Source organism: Aedes aegypti, chromosome 3 (assembly GCF_002204515.2).
Source record: "Aedes aegypti strain LVP_AGWG chromosome 3, AaegL5.0 Primary Assembly, whole genome shotgun sequence".
NCBI classification, from domain to species: domain Eukaryota; kingdom Metazoa; phylum Arthropoda; class Insecta; order Diptera; family Culicidae; genus Aedes; species Aedes aegypti.
The window spans coordinates 317,489,686-317,511,279 of NC_035109.1; the positions used below are offsets into that span (position 1 = coordinate 317,489,686).

General features: G+C 40.6%; 1 protein-coding gene across 1 annotated transcript in view; it reads right to left on the reverse strand.

The window, feature by feature from the left end:
- Positions 1-3,247: 3,247 nt before the first annotated feature.
- The window catches only part of LOC110677938 (CCR4-NOT transcription complex subunit 3-like), a 256,294-nt gene continuing 237,947 nt past the window's right edge, over positions 3,248-21,594 (reverse strand). The window contains exon 3 of the mRNA XM_021849979.1: positions 3,248-6,424. Within this exon, the coding sequence (XP_021705671.1) occupies positions 6,365-6,424 (60 nt within the window). The 3' untranslated portion in view covers positions 3,248-6,364. The remainder of the gene's footprint in view (positions 6,425-21,594) is intronic.

Here is a 21,594-nt window from a genome sequence, read left to right on the forward strand (position 1 = left end):
CCTTCACTTTGTTTCTGGTACGTCATCCCGATCAGAAGGAAATACGGCATTTGCATTAAATTTTGATGTTGGTAACGAAAATTGACGTGAAATTCTAATTTCAATTTCAAAAATGATAATGAAGAAACAAAGTTTAATCAATGTGGATGATCAAATTATTCGCTGGTTATTCAATAAAATGTATTATTGATTAGTTATTCGTAAACGAATATTGTTCTGCGCCATATTTTGGCGTAAAATGTTTTGATAATTGGATTCTAGAGCCCTCTTTCGATGTACCAAACGTCTGAGACTGAGTAAGAAATACACGTATGCTAATTTTTTTTATTATGTTTTGTATAGGTTTAAGTCCAAAAAATAAATTCTTCTGCTTTTTTAGTTTATGCCACACTTCTAGATTTTAACTCAGGTTTTAGGTGCACTATGTTTTCAGTGTACCTTCCGAAATGTCAGATAGAAACAGCCCAGTGTCAAAAAGCAAACCCCCAGTGAGTTACTGCAGAGTCTATGAATGGAGAGTTGCGCGAAGAGTGAAGCTAAATCTACCTATCGAACTGTCAAACCATCTACCTATCGAGCAGACCAGCAAAACAGATAGGGGCTATTTTCGAAGACGAAGAAAAAACAATCATTCAAAGAAGTTTCTTCGCGCAACTCTCTGTATATAGACTCTGAGTTACTGCACTACTGTGAAAAATAAGCACTCTGCTCTTGGATTTGCTTTACCGTTAAATCATAAAACTATCAAAGGAAAAGCTCTTGAATTCGATATTGCATGTTTTGATTTTAAATTGAATAAAAAGTTATGAAAAACATTTCCGACCAATCCAGGTTTGAACCTATAGTTTTTGGATTGCAATTCTTGTATCTTACCCCTACACCAATTCGCATTTGTTATGGCTAGTACGCTGTTCATAACTACTGTGCAAAAGGATAGGACAAGAAATGGTCAAGGAATGATTCCACCACCGATTTTTCCACCGAATGATTCCACTTTACTCTGCTGAGAAGTAGAGCTGATTCCATAACGTCGGTAACGCTTGCCGTACAAATCTGCTTCAGGTGCATACCACGCATAAAAAGGAGTTGAATTAATTTCAACAAGTTTTTAACAAAGACTTTTCAACAACGACTTTCAACTTCAAAGTCCAGTGTTGGAGATAGTAGAGCCAATCCAAAGCTATAATTCTTCTAATCTTGATGATTGAGGTTTTTGAATTCTCGCGTAAATTTTCAGAAAAACCTATTTTACATTGATAGGTTTTATTTGTCTACTTTCTCCTCAATCAATAACTGAGCCACATTAATCTCTTCTGTAACGTTTTTTGTAAGAAACGCTAGCCAAGGACATTGTTTTTCGATCCATAGTGAAAAAGTTTCCTAAAGATTTAAAATTGCACTTCGTAAGAGAACAAGAGAGGAGAGCATCTCTCATTGTTACATAGGACATTTGGTAAAGTTCAGCGAGGAGCAGTTAATCTCCTCATTTCCAACTTTCTGCTAATGCACAAACCTAAAATAGAAATTGCACTGCCGTTTGATGCTCCTTTCTCGTGATTTTTACCCTGAAAGTGTTAGTACATTATTGAAGTTGGGTTCCAAGCTGTTTCACCTTAAGTTCATAACACCTTCTTGGGAATTAGTTATACACTCAGGTAAATGGACAACTGAAAAACGAGAAACTGGGATGAATTTCAAAAATATGTCTTAACAACCATAAATTGAAAACAAAACAAGTTTTTTGGCATCCTGAAATCGAACTAAGAACCTTGTGATCTATTATTATCTTTACTCATAATGCGAAATGTATAAATTTCAATAATTCAGTTCGCTATGTGTATATCATTCTCGGTAAATTTCTGTTATTTTTCTCGCGTTTATCTGTCAAATTTGACAGCGTCTGTTTCTGTTGTAGTCAATTTTTCTCGAAAACAAAAATAATTTCATCATGAATGATTCATTCCTTACTTCTCGGGTGCCCAAAGACGATGGTGGTCCTGGTGCCGAAGTCAAGACCAACAAGAACAAACGAAGCAAGCCATGTGCTGCTGCTCTTACTGGGCTAGGACCTAACCTCTTCAACCTTTGACGTCACCGGTTGCTGCGATGAGTGCGGCCCCATTTTTGGTCGAGGCCAAACCAGTGTTAGCGTAGCTTGAATTCACTTGTTCTGCCGGAGAATCAAGTTGATGACAAGTAGTCAACGCTGATGAAGGAAACGGCTTTCCGTCTTTCCGTCGAGCAGTTTTTTTTTGTTTCAGTGTGTACAAAAATCGCTGAAGATTCGTACCACTGATTACGGGTAGCTAACGTCAAATGAGGAATTGTTCCGGCGCAAGTACCACGCTGCCGCTATAAATAAACTTTCAATTTCACCTTGCATGATGCGAGGAAATTAGCCGCCACATGGGAAAAGTTTCGAAATTACACCTTAATGCTTACGTCGTGGCAGTGAATGGGCCGCAGAAGCTGTTGCTGCTTTGTGGAACTTCGTAATTGGGACAAGCAACAGTTGGGCTCTAGAAAGAGGGTTTCAGTCGGGCGGTCGGGGCTATCAGTGTTGCCAGCTAGGGATCAGATATGATTATGTCCAAAGACGAAATAAAGACTTTATGCCACGTTAAGTAACAGAAAAAACTTGAACGTTGAGGAAAGATTACTGTTATTTGTCAAACTTGAGTACTAAGGGACCAAATGAAGTACTAGAATTGATACCGATTCGGAGTCCGATTATAAGGTCTTTGTTATAATGCTATCCTCACCAAATATTTTTTGAGGAATTTCCAGAGAAGAACTATTTGTCGACCATTGAAAACAAAAATGTAACTAGGTATATAAACAAAAACAATTTAAGTTGAAAAATATATCAAAATGACAGCTCAGTGCATGACAATGAGAAAATGGATGCATGATTTGCTTCCGTCGAGTTTGTTTAGATTTTGCCGCTTGACACCTGTCACACTGTTGTGCCACATGTGCATGGTTTTTGACAAGTGCGCACCGCAGTGCAAACGTTACCAGAGCCAGACGACGGGCCTGCTGTGTCAATGTTTCGTTTCGGTTTTGCGATCCTTCAGCTCTCTCAGATCGATTCCGTATTCTCCGTTCCAGTTTTGTTAACTTTTAGTAGCGCATAAAAATTAACCTAAAGGTGGGTATTCAAATAAATCTTGCACTTCGGATGCTTACAACGTGTGGTTCCGAGTAGAATCTTCTTCTTCTTTGGTTTGCTTTCATTTTTGTTTTGTTTTGTTCACTGGTAAACACGTTCGAGACGAAAAAGTATTCGAGTTTGAAAACGTCAAGATCAACGGCTTGTTGCTCTAAGTATAAATTAGCACACTGACACTTTTCGAGATTTAATTTCTTGTTTAAAGAGAGATTGTTTTCTGAGGTGTTTGTGATCATAACAATGGTTTCGGTTTTCGAGTGATGTAAAATTTGTATTTTCTTTTCCCAGGTAAAGTTATATTGTGCAAATAGACATTTATACTTTCCACGTGTTGGCTTGGATTTGTTTTTGACTTTTTTTTCTTAATTGAATTTAAATACTTCTGACATGTTGTCTTAATTGTTTGTATGTGTGTGTTGTGTTCGTTACGCTTGAGTTTAAATTCTTCATTGTTTTATACAAGAAACTAATCGAGAACTGCTATCCACAACCAATACGATTTGCCTGACTACACTGTGTACGTGTGTATGAGTGTAGCCTTGAAACAATGCATTTTGACAATTAATTGTTCGATCTGGTAAGAGCTGGTCACTGTACATCAATTGAACCATTACTGCTGCACGGAAACATCAAACTAAAACAATGTAAAACAAATTTTCCCTTACCATACGGTTCACTTGCCTTTACCTCACAGAATTTGTGTGTTAAGTTGTGTGTGTGAGAGTGTTTTACTTCCACGATTAATTAACATTTTCTTTTTACATTCCCTAGTAACATTAACCACTTGAATCTAATATCATCGATTATTCAGTCACATGTCATGTTTTCTCTCGTTCGTTCATTTGCTTTCCTTCCCTCGAATCACAATCCCGGATCTTAACAATGTTCCATCACGTAACAGCTTCTCTTTCGCTAACCATTCGTTCCATCTCTCTCTCTTACTCCACATCCATTTCATTTTGATTAGGACCCCCTCCCCTTCGTCCATAACACTGGGTGTATCACGATTTGTTTCGCTAGCGAAAATTGTTGTAACAGTTATTTTGTATTTGGTTTTTATTTTTATGTTTTGCTTGACAATCGATGCGCGTTTCACTGTCGTAGTTTCTCGCGCGCAGTAGGCTCTGATTTGAAAGACACGAACTTGTTCGGTGAATAGTTAAACACAATCGAAACGGAAGAGCAAAACACGCGAGATTGTAAGTGTGTGGGTGTGCGCGAAGTTGAAGAAAAAAACATAGAGATTTCCCGTTTTGTTTTGTTATCGTTTTTTTTTTGTTTGTCATATCGTTTATCTGTCATCGAGCCTGTAAAGGTGCGAGTTGCTTCTTCCGCCTGGTGTGTTTTTGTGCATGTGTAAAGGTGCGTTCTTAAAAATCTTTTTACACGTGTGCGACTGTGGTGCTGAAGAGTGCTTATTGTGATTGTTTGTATATGTAGCTTGTGTTAGTACGATTTAGTTTTGTTTGTTTGTTCGGCTTGTATTTACCCTATGTACAAAAACGACCTGTCTCGTTGGAACAGAATTTGTCTCCCTTTTTAATTAGTAACTAAAACTTTGACTAAAATAAGATCTTCGCGGACTTCTTGTATTTTTATATCATATATATTCATTTCATTAGTTCTCCTTGTATTCAGCTTGCTGCCGAGGGGCCCCGCGTTGATTGGTTTTTTTTTGGCAAGTGTGGGTCAAGTTTGACGTGTTCATGTGTGAATGTGTCTGTGTTTTGTGTTGGCATTGTTGGGCCCCTTGCGTTCGTTTGTTTGTGCTTATGCCTAGTGTTGTATGTGTGTTTGTGTCGGTATAGTTGGAATGTTTCATGATAGCTGCTCATCCGTACCGAAATACGGCTTGCTTTGATGTCACTATTGAAAGATTGATATAACGAATTGCTGTTGGCTGTTGTTGTATTGTAGGTGTCTTTTCTCAGTGTGAGTAAATCGTGTACTGTTGGCGTGTTGATGTTGAGTGTCACTTATCCCTTAAATGTGAAATAGCGTTGGTTGTTTTGAGAGTTCACTAAGGTTGGATTCATTTACTTTGTTAAAATTGTGACTTATCTATACAATATAGCTGCCTTGTCCATGAGAATAGTTTTCTGCAAGATTTTTTTGTTTATCTTTGACTTAATTCCATTATTTTTATAACGATCTTGGATGTTTGTAGAGTTGTTTGGTATTCTTTTTACAAGTTGCTTCGTTAGACTTCAGTTCGCGTTGTCAGGAAAATGAAAACGAAACGGAAATATACACATCATCTTAACAAATTCGGAAAATCTTGCAATTAAAGCCTAACGTCTATTTTTAACCGGAGCTAGATATGAAGCGCTCTGTAATTTCTCAGTTTGGAAATATCGTTTTGATCGTTTCGTGTTTCTTCGCCTGGCGAGTGATGCTACTATTAGCCTCTTTTCATCCAGAATGTAGGTATCCTTGTGACTGATAATAATGTCGAGTTTTTTTTATTCTTAAACTAACAAAAACAAAATTCAACCAATATATCACGGAATTGCACTTTATACTGGTACTGCTTTAAGAATTGTTTGCTGCTGCTCGGTTTGTGTTTTGTATTATACACGCACACATACATATCTACCATTGTTTTGATGTACTTACAGTGTCGATTTGTTCAAGTGTTTTACACTTTTTGCGCCGTTAGTTTTGTTTTTTTTTGTTTGGTTTTGGTTTTAGTTGCATAATCGTCGCCCGGGGGTTATCGTTTAACGGTCAGCATAAACGGGCCAACGATTTACTAATCAGTTACGCACTCTCCTCTCTAAGTCTGCCTATACACGTCTCCGCTTCTATACAACATCGTACACACGTAACAGTCTGCATCAGCTGCCTGCTTGAAGAGTGTTGTCCTTAACAAATATATATCTATGTATATATATACCTTCTTTGGATTTTTTTTTTCAGTTTAATCTGTAGAATTTGTAGTGAGTTTTGTATTCGTCTGTCATTCGTCCTATTTACAGCTGTCCAGTTTTTCTTCATCATTGCTCTGCAACAGAGACTTCAGGATTAATCCGCGGTTCCATCTTAAAAATAGATCACTTCCTTTTATTTTTTTTGTTGTTGCTCTATAATTAACGGTTGTCTCTGCTTTGGTATTGGTTTTGTGTCTGAAGGGGTATGTGTGGCGTCTGTTCAATGCTTTTGTCTGTGCGGGTTTGTTCCAGTCGACGCATCTTAACGTCCTCTTGCCCATCTGAGTAAAGCGTCGGCTAGCACGTCCAGATGGGCCTTCGTCTGGAAGGAAAGAAGAAGAGATATTTTAATGAATACTTAATATTTCTAAATTAATTGAACGAATAAATCAGCTTTATCAACTTAATCATTTTAAATATTTAATGTTTTAGTTTCTATTATGAAATATTGAATGCGATTTCAAACAAAAAAAAAGTTATCATCGTAAACTGATGGAAATCCATTTCGTTATTACGAAAGTATTTTGCGATGTCGTTAGAGCTAGCTTCTAATGTACAATTCCATGCTTCGGATGTTTCTATCAGCTCCCAATGTAGTACCAATTGGAAGCTATGAGACTCAATTAAGATACCTAACTCCCATCCAAGTTCACAAGAAAATTCTTGCCTAACCATTAACGACTGCTGTAATGGGAATTCTACCAACCAGCTCTGACAGCTGCACGAACAGCAATAACTACAATAGACCCTAAAGTACAAAACTGCTGTTATCACTCTCTAACCACGGAACGTTTTTCCCAGAAGGGGCCTGAAACGGAGCATTCCCACACACAGAAGGGAAAACCCCATGCTGTCACTTCAATGTAGCATTTCGCCAGTCACTCATGTCCCATTCCGTGCCTTATCGGTCAGCAATAAAACAAGAAAAGCCTCCCCCCTTCGAAACGAGTCAGCGAAAACATGATGAAACCCAGTCGAGCCATGTCCCGTCAACAGCGCGGGGTCTTCATCGGGGTGATCGTCATAGGTACCCAACCCGCCAATGTGACGAAATAAAACCACAATCAAACACACAATAATAGCGATAATAATATTTTTAATCCGATTATGGCACCCGCAGAAAGCTGCCGAACCTCGAGCGCGCCTTGCGGGAGTTGCAGACTCAACGACTTGACACAGGGCTCTGGCACTCTATGGAAACCCGCCGACCCACGCGTGTCGTTCTCAGACGCTGGTTACTAAGGGTATGCGATATTGTCAGTTTCGGAGATTGACCTATTTCGCATAAAGACATGTTGAGTACAATCAGAGTATAAAAAGTACATATGTACACAGCATAAGCGTGATGATACTTTCAGTGGCCAATTGTGACTATTCTAGTGCCCAAATGTGCAGCTTTGAAGCAAGACCTTGTTAAAGGTAGCGGTTTCTAATACGGATTCTAGGATCCTTTCGGGTAGATCCTTTAAAGTGCGATTGTGCTTGGTCTTCGACTTCGACTTCGACAAAATGCCCGACTGATGGAAATGATGGAACGTTTCGGCAATCAAGAAAACGTCCCCAATCGTTCCACGGGCAGCCCGGAGTTCATCATCGAGTCTATGGCATCCAACATCCGGGAATTCGTCTACGATCCAGACGACGGGCTCGTCCGGATCAATTCCAAAGCCTTATTTTCACCTGTGGGCTCCGATCGTCGAGACACGCAGAAATCCAAACGAGACTATTATCCAAGCTTGAGACCAACGCGGCGGAAGAATGGAATCACTCATCACGGAGTGCTAACGTTTGCGTTGCCGGAAGAGGGTGAGCTCACCGAAGCCCCTCTTGAGGACTGCTGGAGTAGCCTCAAAGCAGCCTCAACGCAGCGGAAGGTGCCGTTGGGTTCGTGGAAGGAAATCGACGGAACGGTTGGTTCGACAAGGAGTGTCGGACGGTTTTGGAAGAGAACAATGCAGCGCGTGCGATGATGCTGCAGCAAGGCACCCGTCAAAACGTGGAACGATACAAACAGAAGCGAAGACAGCAAACCCATCTATTCCGGGATAAAAAGCGCCGCCTGGAAGAGTTGGAGTGCGAAGAGATGGAGCAGCTGTATCGTTCTCAAGACACGCGTAAGTTCTACAAGAAACTCAATGCATCCCGCAAAGGCTTTGTGCCGCGAGCCGAAATGTGACAGGATAAGAATGGAGGTATCTTGACGGACGAACGTGAGGTGATTGAAAGATGGAAGCAGCACTACGATGAACACCTAAACGGCGCAGAGGAGGAAGATCAAGATAGCAGGAGGAATGGCTTCATCAGTACGGCGGATGAAGGAGACGTGCCAACTCCCACAATAGGTGAAGTTAAGGATGCTATCAAATAGCTCAAGAACAACAAAGCAGATGGAAAGGATGGTATTGGAGCGGAACTTATTAAAATGGGCCCGGACAGGTTGGCCACTTGTCTGCACCGATTGATAGCCAGGATCTGGGATACAGAACAGCTACCGGAGGAGTGGAAGGAGGGAATAATATACCCAATATACAAAAAGGGTGACAAGTTAGAATGTGACAACTATCGAGCGATCACTATTCTTAATGCAGCCTATAAAGTGCTTTCCTAGATCATCTTCCGCCGTCTATCGCCACTGGCAAGCAGATTTGTGGGAAGTTATTAAGCCGGTTTTGTGGACGGGCGATCGACGACAGACCAAATCTTTATGTTGCGGCAGATCCTCCAAAAGTGTCGCGAATATCAAGTCCCTACGCATCACCTATTCATCGATTTCAAAGCAGCCTATGATACCATCGACCGCGAAGAGCTATGGAAGATTATGGACGAGAATGGTTTTCCCGGGAAACTGACTAGACTGGTTAAGGCAACGATGGATAGTGTACAGTGCTGTGTGAAAAGAATGGTTTCACAAAGTTCTTCGACAAGGCGATGGTTTTTTCTGCCTCCTGTTCAATATTGCGCTAAAAGGTCTTATGAAACAGGCAGGCTTCAACATGTGTGGTACGATCTTCAATAAATCCAGTCAGTTTATCTGTTTTGCTGACGACGTGGACATTGTTGGAAGAACGTTCCAGGTGGTTTCTGAACAGTATACCAGGCTGAAACGTGAAGCAGATCGGGTTGGATTGAAGGTTAATACGTCGAAGACGAAATATCTGCTGGCTGGAGGAACCGAGCACGATAGAGCTTGCAGATGCGTGATGATCGACGGGGATGAGTTCGAGGTGGTGGACGAATTTGTCTACCTCGGATCATTGATAACGTCGGATAACAACTGCAGCAGAGAAATTCGAAGACGTATCATTGCTGGAAGTCGTGCTTACTACGGACTCCACAAGACCTTGCGGTCTGTTAAACTTCACTTCCGTACTAAGTGTACCATGTACAAGACGCTGATAAGACCGGTAGTCCTCTACGGGCATGAGACGTGGACAATGCTCGAAGAGGACCTGCAAGCGCTAGGAGTTTTTGAATGACGTGTACTTAGGACGATCTTCGGCGGAGTATGTGAGAACGGCGTATGGAGGAGAAGGATGAACCACGAGCTTTCGCAACTCTACGTTGTACCCAGTATCGAGAAGGTCGCCAAAGCTGGAAGGGTACGATGGGCGGGACACGTTGTGAGAATGCCGGACAACAATCCCGCAAAAATGGTGTTCACCTCAAATCCGGCCGGTACAAGACGAAGGGGAGCGCAACGAGCTAGGTGGTTTGACCAAGTGGAGCAGGATCTTGGAAGTGTGGGGCGATCGAGAAACTGGAGGTTGGCAGCCATAGACCGAGTTAATTGGCGTAACATTGACCGGCCACAAAGAGGAGTATTGTGGCAGCTACACTTCGAAGGCGGCACTCAAGAAGAAAAAGAATGTAAAAGGCATTTTTTCCATCAACCAGGTCAGCTGCACGTCAAGAAGAAAGTTTCTAACGGATCTCAAGTTAATCTGCAGTTGGACATCGCGTCCGACATCACCATCGTTTCGAAGAAGCTGCGGAAGAAGAACCTGGGCTCGCCAACAGTACTCCCACAACACGGACTGCGTCGGGTGACGCTCTTCATCTACTTGGTGAGCTCCGATACCCAATCAAGCTCGGAGGAGTCACCAAAACCGCAACTCTTTACGTGACCAACAAATGCATCAACCTGTTCGGTCTGGACTGGATCGAGCTATTAGCTGTGGAACACCCCACTATCCGCAATCTGTAACCAGGTCCACGTTGCCGCTAATCAAGTCAATCAAATCCAACGGTACAAAGCTTTGTATCCCGAAGTATTCAAGCAAGGCCATGGAGAAGATTGATGCGGAGCTGGACAGACTTCAATCGCTAGGAATCATCACGCCAGTGGACTTCTCCAGTGGGCGGCTCCGATTTTCGTAGTGAACAAGCCAGGAGGAAACGTACGAATCTGTGCTGATTACTCAACTGGACTGAATGCTGCTCTGGAGCCCAACCACTACCCGGTACCGGTTCCTGATGGCATCTTCAACAAGCTCAATGGGTGCCGGTATTTCAGCGTCATCGATCTGAGTGACTGAGTGACGACGACTCGAAGCAGCTTCTCACGATAAACACTTATCGAGGTCTATTCCGCTTCAACCGGCTCACACCAGGAGTGATATCCACTCCCGGGGTCTTCCAGCAGTTGATGAACAGCATGGTTGCCGATCTCGAAGGAGTGGACACGTTTCTGGACGACATCTTCGTTTACAGCAAAACTGAAGAGGAGCACCACAAGATTCTCAACGCACTATTCCAACGCCTTCAAGCTTACGGATTCGTTTTGAAGGAAGAAAAGTGCAACATTCTGCAGTCGAAGGTCAAGTATCTGGCGCATATCGTAGATGAGAACGGTCTGCATCCAGATCTATCCAAGGTGGAAGCCATTGTTTAGATGCCACCGCCCAAAGATGTCACAACGCTACGTTCGTTCCTTGGTGCGGTCGATCTCTATGCGAAGTTTGTCCCGGAGATGCACCAACTGAAGCGGCCACTCGACGCGCTGCTCAAGAAGGATCCCAAATTCGTTTGGAACAGCTTGTGTCAGAAATCTTTAAAGCGCTTCAAGGAGGTACTCCAGACGGATTTATTGCTGACGCACTACGATCCTGCATTGGACATCATCGTTGCTGCCGACGCCTCGCAGTCCGGAATCGGTGCCTGCCTTCTACACAGGTTCCCCGATGGCTCGGTCAAAGCCGTCGTACACGCTTCCCGTTCACTCACCGCGGGCAAATTATGGACAGATCGAGAAGGAAGGTTTTGCGCTGGTATTTGCCGTAACGAAATTCCATCGCATGCTGCTAGAATGTAAGTTCACCCTCCAGACGGATCATCAGCCATTCCTGCGGATATTCGGACAGAAGAAGGGAAATCCGGTTCATACGGCCAACCGACTGCAACGTTGGGCCCTGATGCTACAACTTCGACATCGAGTACGTGTCCACCACGCAGTTTGGATACGCCGACGTTTTGTCTAGCCTCATCGACAGTTACGTTAAACCGGAGGAGGATTTCATCATCGCCTCGGTTCAACTAGAAGACGACAACGAGATTCCATTCCAGGAAGCCATCAGTTCGCTGGCAGTAGCTTTCAAGTCGGTGCGCGACGCTACCCTACAGTGTCCAATTCTCCAACAAATCATCCAGTACAACCAGCGTGGATGGCCCTTCAAACTCGATGACATCGCTAACCCTGAAATTCGCCGTTCTTTGCTCATCGAGATGCACTATCGGTAGTGAAGGGCTGCATCATAATGTGCAACCGTTTGGTGATCCCGGACAGATTTCGTCAGCGGATTCTCAAGCAACTCCGATGACATCCGGGAATGGAGCGGATGAAAGCTATTGCACGTAGCCACGTGTACTGGCCGGAGATCGATGACAGCATTGCTGATTTCGTCAAGAGATGTGAAAGCTGTGCCATCCATTCAAAGACACCGTCCAAGATTCCACTACAGCCGTGGCCGCTCGCTCAATATCCCTGGGAGCGTATTCATATCTATTTCGCTGGCCAAATCAACGGTCTGCACTTCCTCATAGGGGTAGACGCCTTCACAAAATGGCCGGAAATTCGCATCGTTCGATCCCCGACAACGTCAGCAGTAACTGAGTTCCTCGACGAACTGCTTGCCCGCTTGGGCGTTCCCAACGTCATTGTTTCCGACAACAGTACGCAGTTCCCATCGGAACAGCTCGCGAATTTGTGCAGGAAGAACGGAATCCATCATTTCCGAACATCGCCGTACCACCCGCAGTCAAATGGCCAGGCGGAGAGAATTGTGGACACCTTCAAGAGGTCGTTGCGCAAATTCAATGAGGGGGAAAGCATTCCAGAAGCCCTTCACACGTTTCTCCAGGTCTACCGAACCACTCTCAGTCGTGTTCTGAATGGCAGGACTCCACCACAGCTAATGCTTAGCCGTAACATGAAGACGGATCTCGATCTCCTCCACCACGACCAACCCAACCCAGTGGTCTTCAATCAACGCCAGGACGAACAGTTCAACCAGAAGCATGGAGCAACTCTTCGTAAATTTTGAAAAGATGACATGGTCTACGCCAAGGTCTACCGCAGCAACAACAAGTGGCAGTGGGCTTCGGGTGTTATCATCGAGGTCATCGGTAGAGCCAACCACAACGTGCTGCTGGACGATTGGCATGGACGGAAGAAGCTTATTAGATTGCACTCCAACCAGCTCAAGCATCCAGTGAAGCAACAACTGGAGTAGCGGATTCAACAACACACAGAAAAAAATCCGTTCTCGTATCCGTGAACATCAGGCGTGAACTCGTCAACAAGCAAAAATACACCGTGAACTAGATCATGTATGCGAGACCGTTCATGGTAGTGCACAGTGACTTTTTGACAGTTCACGTTTTCCAGAACGCTTTTTGAGCGTGCACTGGGTATCCTGATGGATATGTTTGGACTCCAATCTCCGAGATCAACTGTACAGTACACCGCTCAACAAGGTCAAGCCGAGCAGGAACCACTTCCTGTTTCCATCCAACCACGAACCGAAGTGCAAGAGGTGCCAGCAGTTCCCAACCGGGAAGTTCAAGCGGATCCCAGTCAACTCGAAGATGTTCCCGAACGCGGTCGCATCCAGACCAATCAAGCAGAACCGAGGCATGAAGAAGAAGACCAGCCACCAGCAGATCTCGTTCCAGAACCATCATCAATCCGGGATGCCGTCAAGATTTGAACCGTATATGTTCTGGAAATAAGAAGGGAGGAATGTTATCTACTAACAAAGCAGTCGATGGTAACCACCAGTCGCGACCCTAGCTACCAGTTGTGTACCTTAGCAACCTACTTATTTATAAGTCATCAACAACTGTGAAAAATATTCAGTTTGTACCCAGCCATCCTAGAATAAATATAAATTAGAAGTACCACAAAGGCGATGTCATATACAGTTAACTCTCCCTTACTCGATATTCCGTATCTCGATATCGAGTTAGAGAACCATAGTAAAAGTTGGTTTTCATGGCTAACTCGATGGTCCCTTGGAACGCAGTAGCACTGCTTTTGTGTTCTGTCTCGACACCTCCCTAACTCGATGGTCCTTTCAATATCGAGTAAGGGAGAGATGACTGTATTTATTTTCTTTGCTAAGTTTGCGGTGATATGGATCATGGTTGATTAGTATTCTTTGATTAGTTTGTTTTTCCGCATTTGAAGCCCAGTTAGACCAGATTTGCATTTCTAAAGCAATATTATATTAATCAACTCAAGGAACTGCTTTTAAAACTGAATTCCATGGCTACTATGATGGTCCTTTTGAACGGTTTTCTAAGTGTTTTGCAATTTCTCATCGTAAAAGGCTGTTTTTCATCATGCCAACCCGTCATGGAATGGCTTATTTTCCCGCATTGTCGTATGAGTCTATTACCTGTCTGCAAAACGTTTGGTAATGACTCATTACGCAACGATTATAAAAATCGAGTGTACATCGGATTTTTTCTCGCTGGAGATCAGTATTTGGTCTATATTTTCATAATCGGAAGGTTTTAAAATATTCTATCGGTGAATTTTTTCCATACATTTGTATGGACTGAAATTCGTCGAAAACGGGTTTTTCATGGGTTTTAGTATGAAAAATAGCTAAAAAATTGAAAAAATCAAAATTTCACCGATGGAATATTTTAAAACCTTCCGATTATGAAAATATAACCCAAATACTGAACAATAGCGAGAAGAAAACCGATGTACATTCCATTTTTATAATCGTTTGGCTCAGACATACCGTGCGTCCATGAATTTTTGTTCTAAGCATTTGTTCAATAAGAAAGTTCAATAAGTTGTTCTACTTTTAATGAATTAGCATACCATTTTTTTTATCAGTACAAATGAGTATATTTCATCGGGAATTTTTTTCCTTTTTTATTATGGTAAACAATAATGACACAGCTAGTCGAATTAATAATTTAAACTTGGTTTGGAATCTCTGAGCATTCAGTCAAGGTTGTTAAGGATCAAATGTTTAGGGAACTTTAGGAAGCTGAGTGGCTCTGGAATACTCAGTTAGAAATTTCATGACTTCTTCCGCCGTTATTTGTATTGGACTCGGAATAGATTTCTCCGGTAGGAGACCATCCAGGGTCACTTCCACTCGTCGTAATTATCCAACTCGGCAAGTCTCGTACGACTCGTGCTGTAAAAATCTTCATTCTTAACCTTGTTGCGTAAACTATTATTGTTTCATTACTCGTTATTTATATACGTCGATAGTCCCTTCAGGTCTACTAGTGGAAATTTAACTGTATTCGAGTAATATGATCATTATTGTAAAAATGGAAATATCTCAAAAACATCAAAATCTAACTCTCTGAAATTTTGGCATCCGTTTAATATGGTATTGTTCAATGTGGCCTAAAAATTTCTTTTTTTTCATCACAAAAAATATTCAAATCGCAATAACTTTTTCGCACAATTTTTTTTCGAAATTTCTCAAAAAACTTCTATTTTTAAAATTTGTGTCGCTTTTTTTACATTGTTCATCTGTCCAGAGATATTCCAAAATTCGTACCTATAACTAACGTAAATATCGCTTTTCGAAAAAAAAAATGCGTTGATGTGAGTCTGTTGTTAAAAAATGAAGCAAATTGATGCAACTGATACTGAGTAATGAAAATTTATGTTTCTGGTATCCCTTTGCCCGAAAAAGATCTTGAAAGTTTCAAAAAACATCATTTTATAATTTTGAAATTCCTTGAAGACTACTCAACTGATTTGTATGATTTATTCAGAGAAGCTCTTTATTACCTGACATCGTACAGCCCACATTTTATTTTTTTATAAACCGATTTTCCAAATCGACATGGGAAACATATATATCGCATACCCTTACTAGATACTGGCAGCAGCAAACCAACGAACAAGCGAAGCATCGTTGACGACATTGCGTTGTTTGTTATTGGTCGTCTTCTCTTGGCAAGGATTCCATTTGCCCCCTCCCGCAGGACCCATCATGGTGATATCTGCTTGTTCCGCTAAAAAAAGTGGGAGAATTTCCACCAATTTGTTCAGGTGAGACACACCTTACCGTGGGTCCATGGCGTCACGTTTTGATGATTTGCAAAATTGCTCCACACTGACTGGCGACAGCATGAACCGTAGAGGAAGAAGTTATTGAGCATTACGATGCGGCGATTCAGGCGGTTTTGGGAGTAACAAGAACTACACCATGAATAACTTGGTGGTTCTGTCAAAGCCAATGATGAATCAATCATTGTTGGCAGTGAAACTTTGAGGTGAATGATTGATTTTGTTCTGGTTGCTTCAACTTCGTGCATTACGATTATGAGCCAACATGGATAATAACTCTTTTACGAAATCGAAGCCTCTGAGTAGAATCACTAATAAAAAGAATCCAAAATGTAGATTTGAGTATTGTATCTTTTAATCACGCTCTAATTGCTAATCCTTTGACTGATACGCATATTTTCACTGGTGGATGCGAGTACATGACACTGAAGACGACTGCAAGTGGTAGTCAAAATACACGTATCTCTCAAAGGTAAGTAATAAGGGTGGAATTAAAAAGCACAATACAAAAACCCTATTAATTAATTTTAACTATGAATATTGAGTTACTCTCGAATCTTGATAACTTTTGTTTAAATGAATGTCTTGTAAAATGCCTACAAACATCCAAAAAATCATGTGATATAAAGACGTTAGAGTTTTTTTTAAGTTGAAATCTTAAGCTTATATTCATAAAAAAAGTTTGGAAATCGGTTCAGCTGTTTAAAAGTTGTGGTAAAAAAATAAAAAATAAAAAATCTAATGCGCTAAGACCTACAGTGTGTTCCGATGAAAAATGACTGATTTTTTATTTTCAAAAACATATATCTCAAAAAGCTAAGAAAACATACATCGCTGAAAACTTGACAGTATGCGTAAAATTTTCTGAACTTTCAAGAAAACATGAGAACAGCAATAGCCCCTTTTGTCCCGAGGCCTTCAAACCACGAAAAACGGAAATTTTTGTGAAATTTTATATTTTTCTTGAAACTTTAAAATCTTTCGCTTTCATTTCGTGTTATTTTTACGGAATTCGGTAACCCACTAGATCGGGTTTTCATGGAATGGCTGTATTATTAGAAACATCCTTAACTGTTCTTGAGGAATTTGCTCTACAATCCTTTTGGAAATTTTCCTGGAATTCTTCCAAATTCCTCTTGAATTTCACCTAAACCTCTTTGGAATTGTTCTGCAAATCTTAGGATTATTTCTGATATATTTCTAAGTTTTTCTGGAAACCTCAGTATTCTTGGAGATATCGCTTTGAGACAATTCTATACAACCCTATGGGTGATACTTCAAGGATTTTTTCAGATATCCCTATGTGATTCTTATAAACATATTTTGGGGATTCTTGCCCTCTGTGATTTCTGCGTGTATCTCCTCGGGGTTTGTTTTAAAATCCTGGAAATAAAATTCTTATTTTTTTCGGAAATATAACGTATGTTTCTACCGAAAATCCTGATTAAATTCTACCGGATATTTTTAAAGGATTCTTCCAAAGATTTTTTAGGGCTCTTATAGAAATTCTTCTGGAATGCCTCCGAAGTCTGAGATTATTCAAAAAAAAAAAAAAATTCTAAGATTATTCCGGTAATACTCCTGGGATTGTTACGAGAATGCCTCTGGATTCTAACGAAAATCATCTGAGACGTTTTCGGACATCTTTCAGGAATACTTTCGGATATCTTTGGAGGATACTTTTGAAAATCCTGCTAGAATTCTTCTAAAATGTCCCGGATTTTTTTTTTTTTGACAATATCTTTATTGACTTCTGGGACTCTTACTGAAATCATGTTGGAATTCTTCCGGATATCTTTGAAGGAATCTCTCGGAAAACCTTATGATATTCTTTCGAAAATCTTTCTGAGGATCCTCTGGATACATCCTGTTAGATTTTTTCGAGGATGTCTTCATTAGTTCTTCCGGAATCACTTCTTGGATGCTTCTGGGCATTCCTCCTGGATTTTTCAAGAAATCTCAGTGTGATCATTCTATAGAGTATCTGCTTATGATTCTGTCGGAAATTCTTCTTGAATACTCCTGTATTACTTTGGAAAACTTGCTGGAAGGTTCCATAATATCTTTCAAAGATTCTTCCGGATTTTTTTTCGGGAATTATTCCTGCTCTCTCGTAAAGCTTCAGAGATTCATCCGGAAATACCCTATTATCCAGATATCATTCAGGGATGCTAACGGAAATTTTCCTAGGATTCAACCATGAATCGTTCTGGTGTTCTTCTGAAAATACCATTGGTATTCCTCAGACAATAATTCTAGGACTTTTCCGAATATTTTTTTGGAATTCTTCTGAATATACTTTGGGTATTTCTTTGGGATTGTAGCAGAATGCTGGGGTAATTTGCGAAAGAATCACAAATAGATTTCTGAAAGAATTTCGGGGGTATTTCTGGAAGAATTTTTGGATGTATTTCATGGTGATATCCAAAAGAATCAGAGAAGTTATTTTGTTAGAATCCCTGCAAGATTTTCAGAAAATTCTCAAGGTTTTTTGGAAGAATTTACTAAGACGTCCGAAAGAATTCTCTAAAATTTTACGCAAACAAAAATTTACGGAAGAATTTTAAACGGAATTTCCGGAACTATTTCAGAGTAACTTTCCCTATAAAGAATTTCCGTAAGAATTTTTGCGGTATTTTTTAGGAGTCCCAGAGGGCTAAAGAATTTACATTTTCATTCAAGACTGATTTTCTGAAGATTAACTAATAAATCGAAAATGGAAATTAGCTAATAAATCAAAAAAATCAAGAACAGTTACCGAAGACATAAGGAGATTATATGAAAATATCAGAATTCCAAACGAAAAACTTTAACAAGATTTCCGACAGAATTAAGAAAAGATTTCGAGAGAAGTGCCAGGAGGATTTCCAAACAATTTCTGAAGAGTGTTGGGAAGGATTTCTGAGAAAATTGTTAAAAACTATCTTCATAGTAATTTTGTTTTTTTTTGGATTTTCACAAAAAAGATTGTCAAATAAATCCCCAAGAATTTCAACATAGTATTCCTGAAGTATTCCATAGGGGTTTCCGGAAGAATCCCAAGAACTTGAACGGAATAATCTGATAGTGAAAGAATAGATATTTTAATACTGTTTCAAACGGATTTCTGGGAAAATCCCAGAAGAATCGGAATAATCCTAAAAGAATTATTCCACGAAATAATTACTGATTCCACAAAATAATTACTGATCGATTTATGGAAAAGTTTCAGAGGGTTTAATATTATAATTTGGAATGAATTTCCGGAAGAAATCCTGAGAGATTTTTGTAAGGAACCCCGAAAGATATCTGGAAAACTTTTCAAAAGATATTCAGAAGAATCCCAGATCGTTTGAAGCATCCCACCCCTCAAGAAAGCAGTCATAGAAATATTATTGGCAGAATTCCATGGAAATTTAACGGAAAAAACCTGAAGGGATTTCCATAAAAATCCAAGAGGAATTTCCAAGATAATCCAAAAGATCGAAGATTTTCCAATGAATCACAAAGCGATCAGAGAGATAGAGGTGTCATGGTGGTTACTTAAAGTTACTCACTGAATGATAAATTGATGAAATTGCGCTACTGGATAGCAGGATCTCATCCCGAAGAATGATTATTTTCCCTATGGGGTTACTTCATTTTTTCAACTCACTACCTAGAGAAGTATCATACTGCAATGAGAAGTATGCCCCTATGAGTAGGCAAAACTCCCACGTCCCAATGATTCAGAAATTATGGCAATCTCTTTCACCACCTTCTTAAAAAAATTAACTTCATTTAATGCATATTAAACCCCCCCGTTTCCGTCAACCTTCAAAATGAGTTAAATCATGTAATCAATGTTGCGCTTCCACCTACAATCTCGAAGAATAATATCATGTAAGGAATATTACACCCTAATTAATAAATTTCGACAAATTTTTCATCCACAACTCAATAAGGTGTTTTCAAAATATAAGAATTGTGCTCTATGTTTAAGTGATAATTTTTTTTATTTATTGACTGCTCAAAACTTCATTATTATTTAAGGGAGATTGCGCTCTTATAAACCAGATATTTTGGAAATTTATCGAACACTTCCTTATTGAGTAATATCATGTATTGAAAATTGTGCTCCTTTGGTTCAGAAACTATGACAATCTTTTGTGGTACTTATCTTTTGTTACATTTAAAATAAATGTCCCATAGGTAATACTCAATTATCGTTAAATTGTGTTTGTCAGAGTGTAGGAGTTAGATTATTTATTGTAAAAAAATCCCCCCTTTTTTGTGCCGTAAACTGCTGAGCCCCACTCCGACAACGAAAACGCGATGACATAAGAGAAAAACGCAAAAATCGACTCTTCGGTTGGGAGTTTCCGCCCATCGGCGATCGGTGAGGGTCTCGAGTTAAGGAGACAGACAGCGATCGTCCTCTTGTGCTCGAACCGTCGAAGGAGACAGATCGAAAATTTAGTCCGCCGTGTTGAAATACCACTCGCCCATCTTCTGGGTTAAGTCCGCGTTCTATAGTGTTGGCCAAGGAGAAGATTCTGATCCCTTTGGGGCCGAAGAACCAGTGATTGTGTGGAGAAGCGTCGTGAGTGCGAGGCCAAGACGGGCCACGATTGGAAGAAACCCCCCCCCGAACAAGTGAAAGCTGCCACCCGCGAGTGCATAGTAGCGAGTAAGAGTTGCCGCCCGCAAGTGCATAATAGCGCAATTAGCCCACGAACCCCAAGCTGACAGTGGACGTAGCGTGAATATCACGAAGACAGTGAGTGAGTGAGTCGGCTGGGGTGAGAAAAGCGTGAGGACGGCCCCCTCCCAGTGATAGCGTTAGTGAGTCCGTCTTACGGAGAGAAGGACGCCGCTGCCGCGTGCGAGCGTGAGTGTGGGCCATAGACCGGTCTGGAAAGCAGCGGAAGGAACCCCTTCCCAACCTAATTAATACCCTCGATTAGGGAAGCCAGGAAGCCCCCGAGATGAGTCACTGAGGTAAGTCGCATGCATCCTACTGAGTTAACCCTAACTTACACTTTATTGAGTTCTATCATATGATCGAAACTACACACTTGATTATAGAAAATTGAAGATTGAAAAAGTATAACAATTTTTCCGCCTACTTTTCATTAGGGGAACTGTGGGTAAAATGAACAGGGGGGGTAAAATGAACAGGTTTGTGTTTTACGGTAATTATGCTATAAATCTATGCAAAACACAGCACCATCCTTAATACTCAGATTAAGAAACTATTTCGACAACTCAAGCACGATCTAGAACTGTCAAAAGCTGGATAAGTAAACAAAAACAAAGTACGTCTCTTGGTTTTCTCACGTAATGTAATTTTTCACTTTTGGAATTTAAGGTTTTTATGACTAAAATCATCAAAAATCTATTGAACTGCGTAGCACATCATATCTTTAAGGTTTTTATGATAAGTAGACGGAAATTGAAAGTATTTTTATCTTTTAAATTCTTAGAACAAATGATTTGAATATGTTGATTCTTTGGGGGTAAAATGAACCACTCGAGATGGGGGTAATATGAACACCATGGCAGGGCGAATATTACCGGATTTTATTTCAGATGCCGAGAGTTTTCCGGAGAAAATACAATGACAGGCATCGGCAGCCATCGAAATGGTCGCAGCTAAACGTTCCATCGATTCCAGAATGTCTGTGAGATATGCATTGTTCATGTACCAGATGCCGAGAATCATACCGCAACCCGTTCAAATTAAATGGTGTTCATTTTACCCCCACTGCATGTTCATTTTACCCCCAGTATATGTTCATATTACCCCCATTGTATGTTCATTTTACCCCCAAGTATATGTTCATATTACCCCCGTTACATGTTCATTTTACCGCCATGTTTGGAACATTGACTCTATGGAAAGACATTTTCAAAACTATAATAATGTTGATAAAATACTATTTTCATCACAATATTTCAACTTGTTACATGGCATAAACATC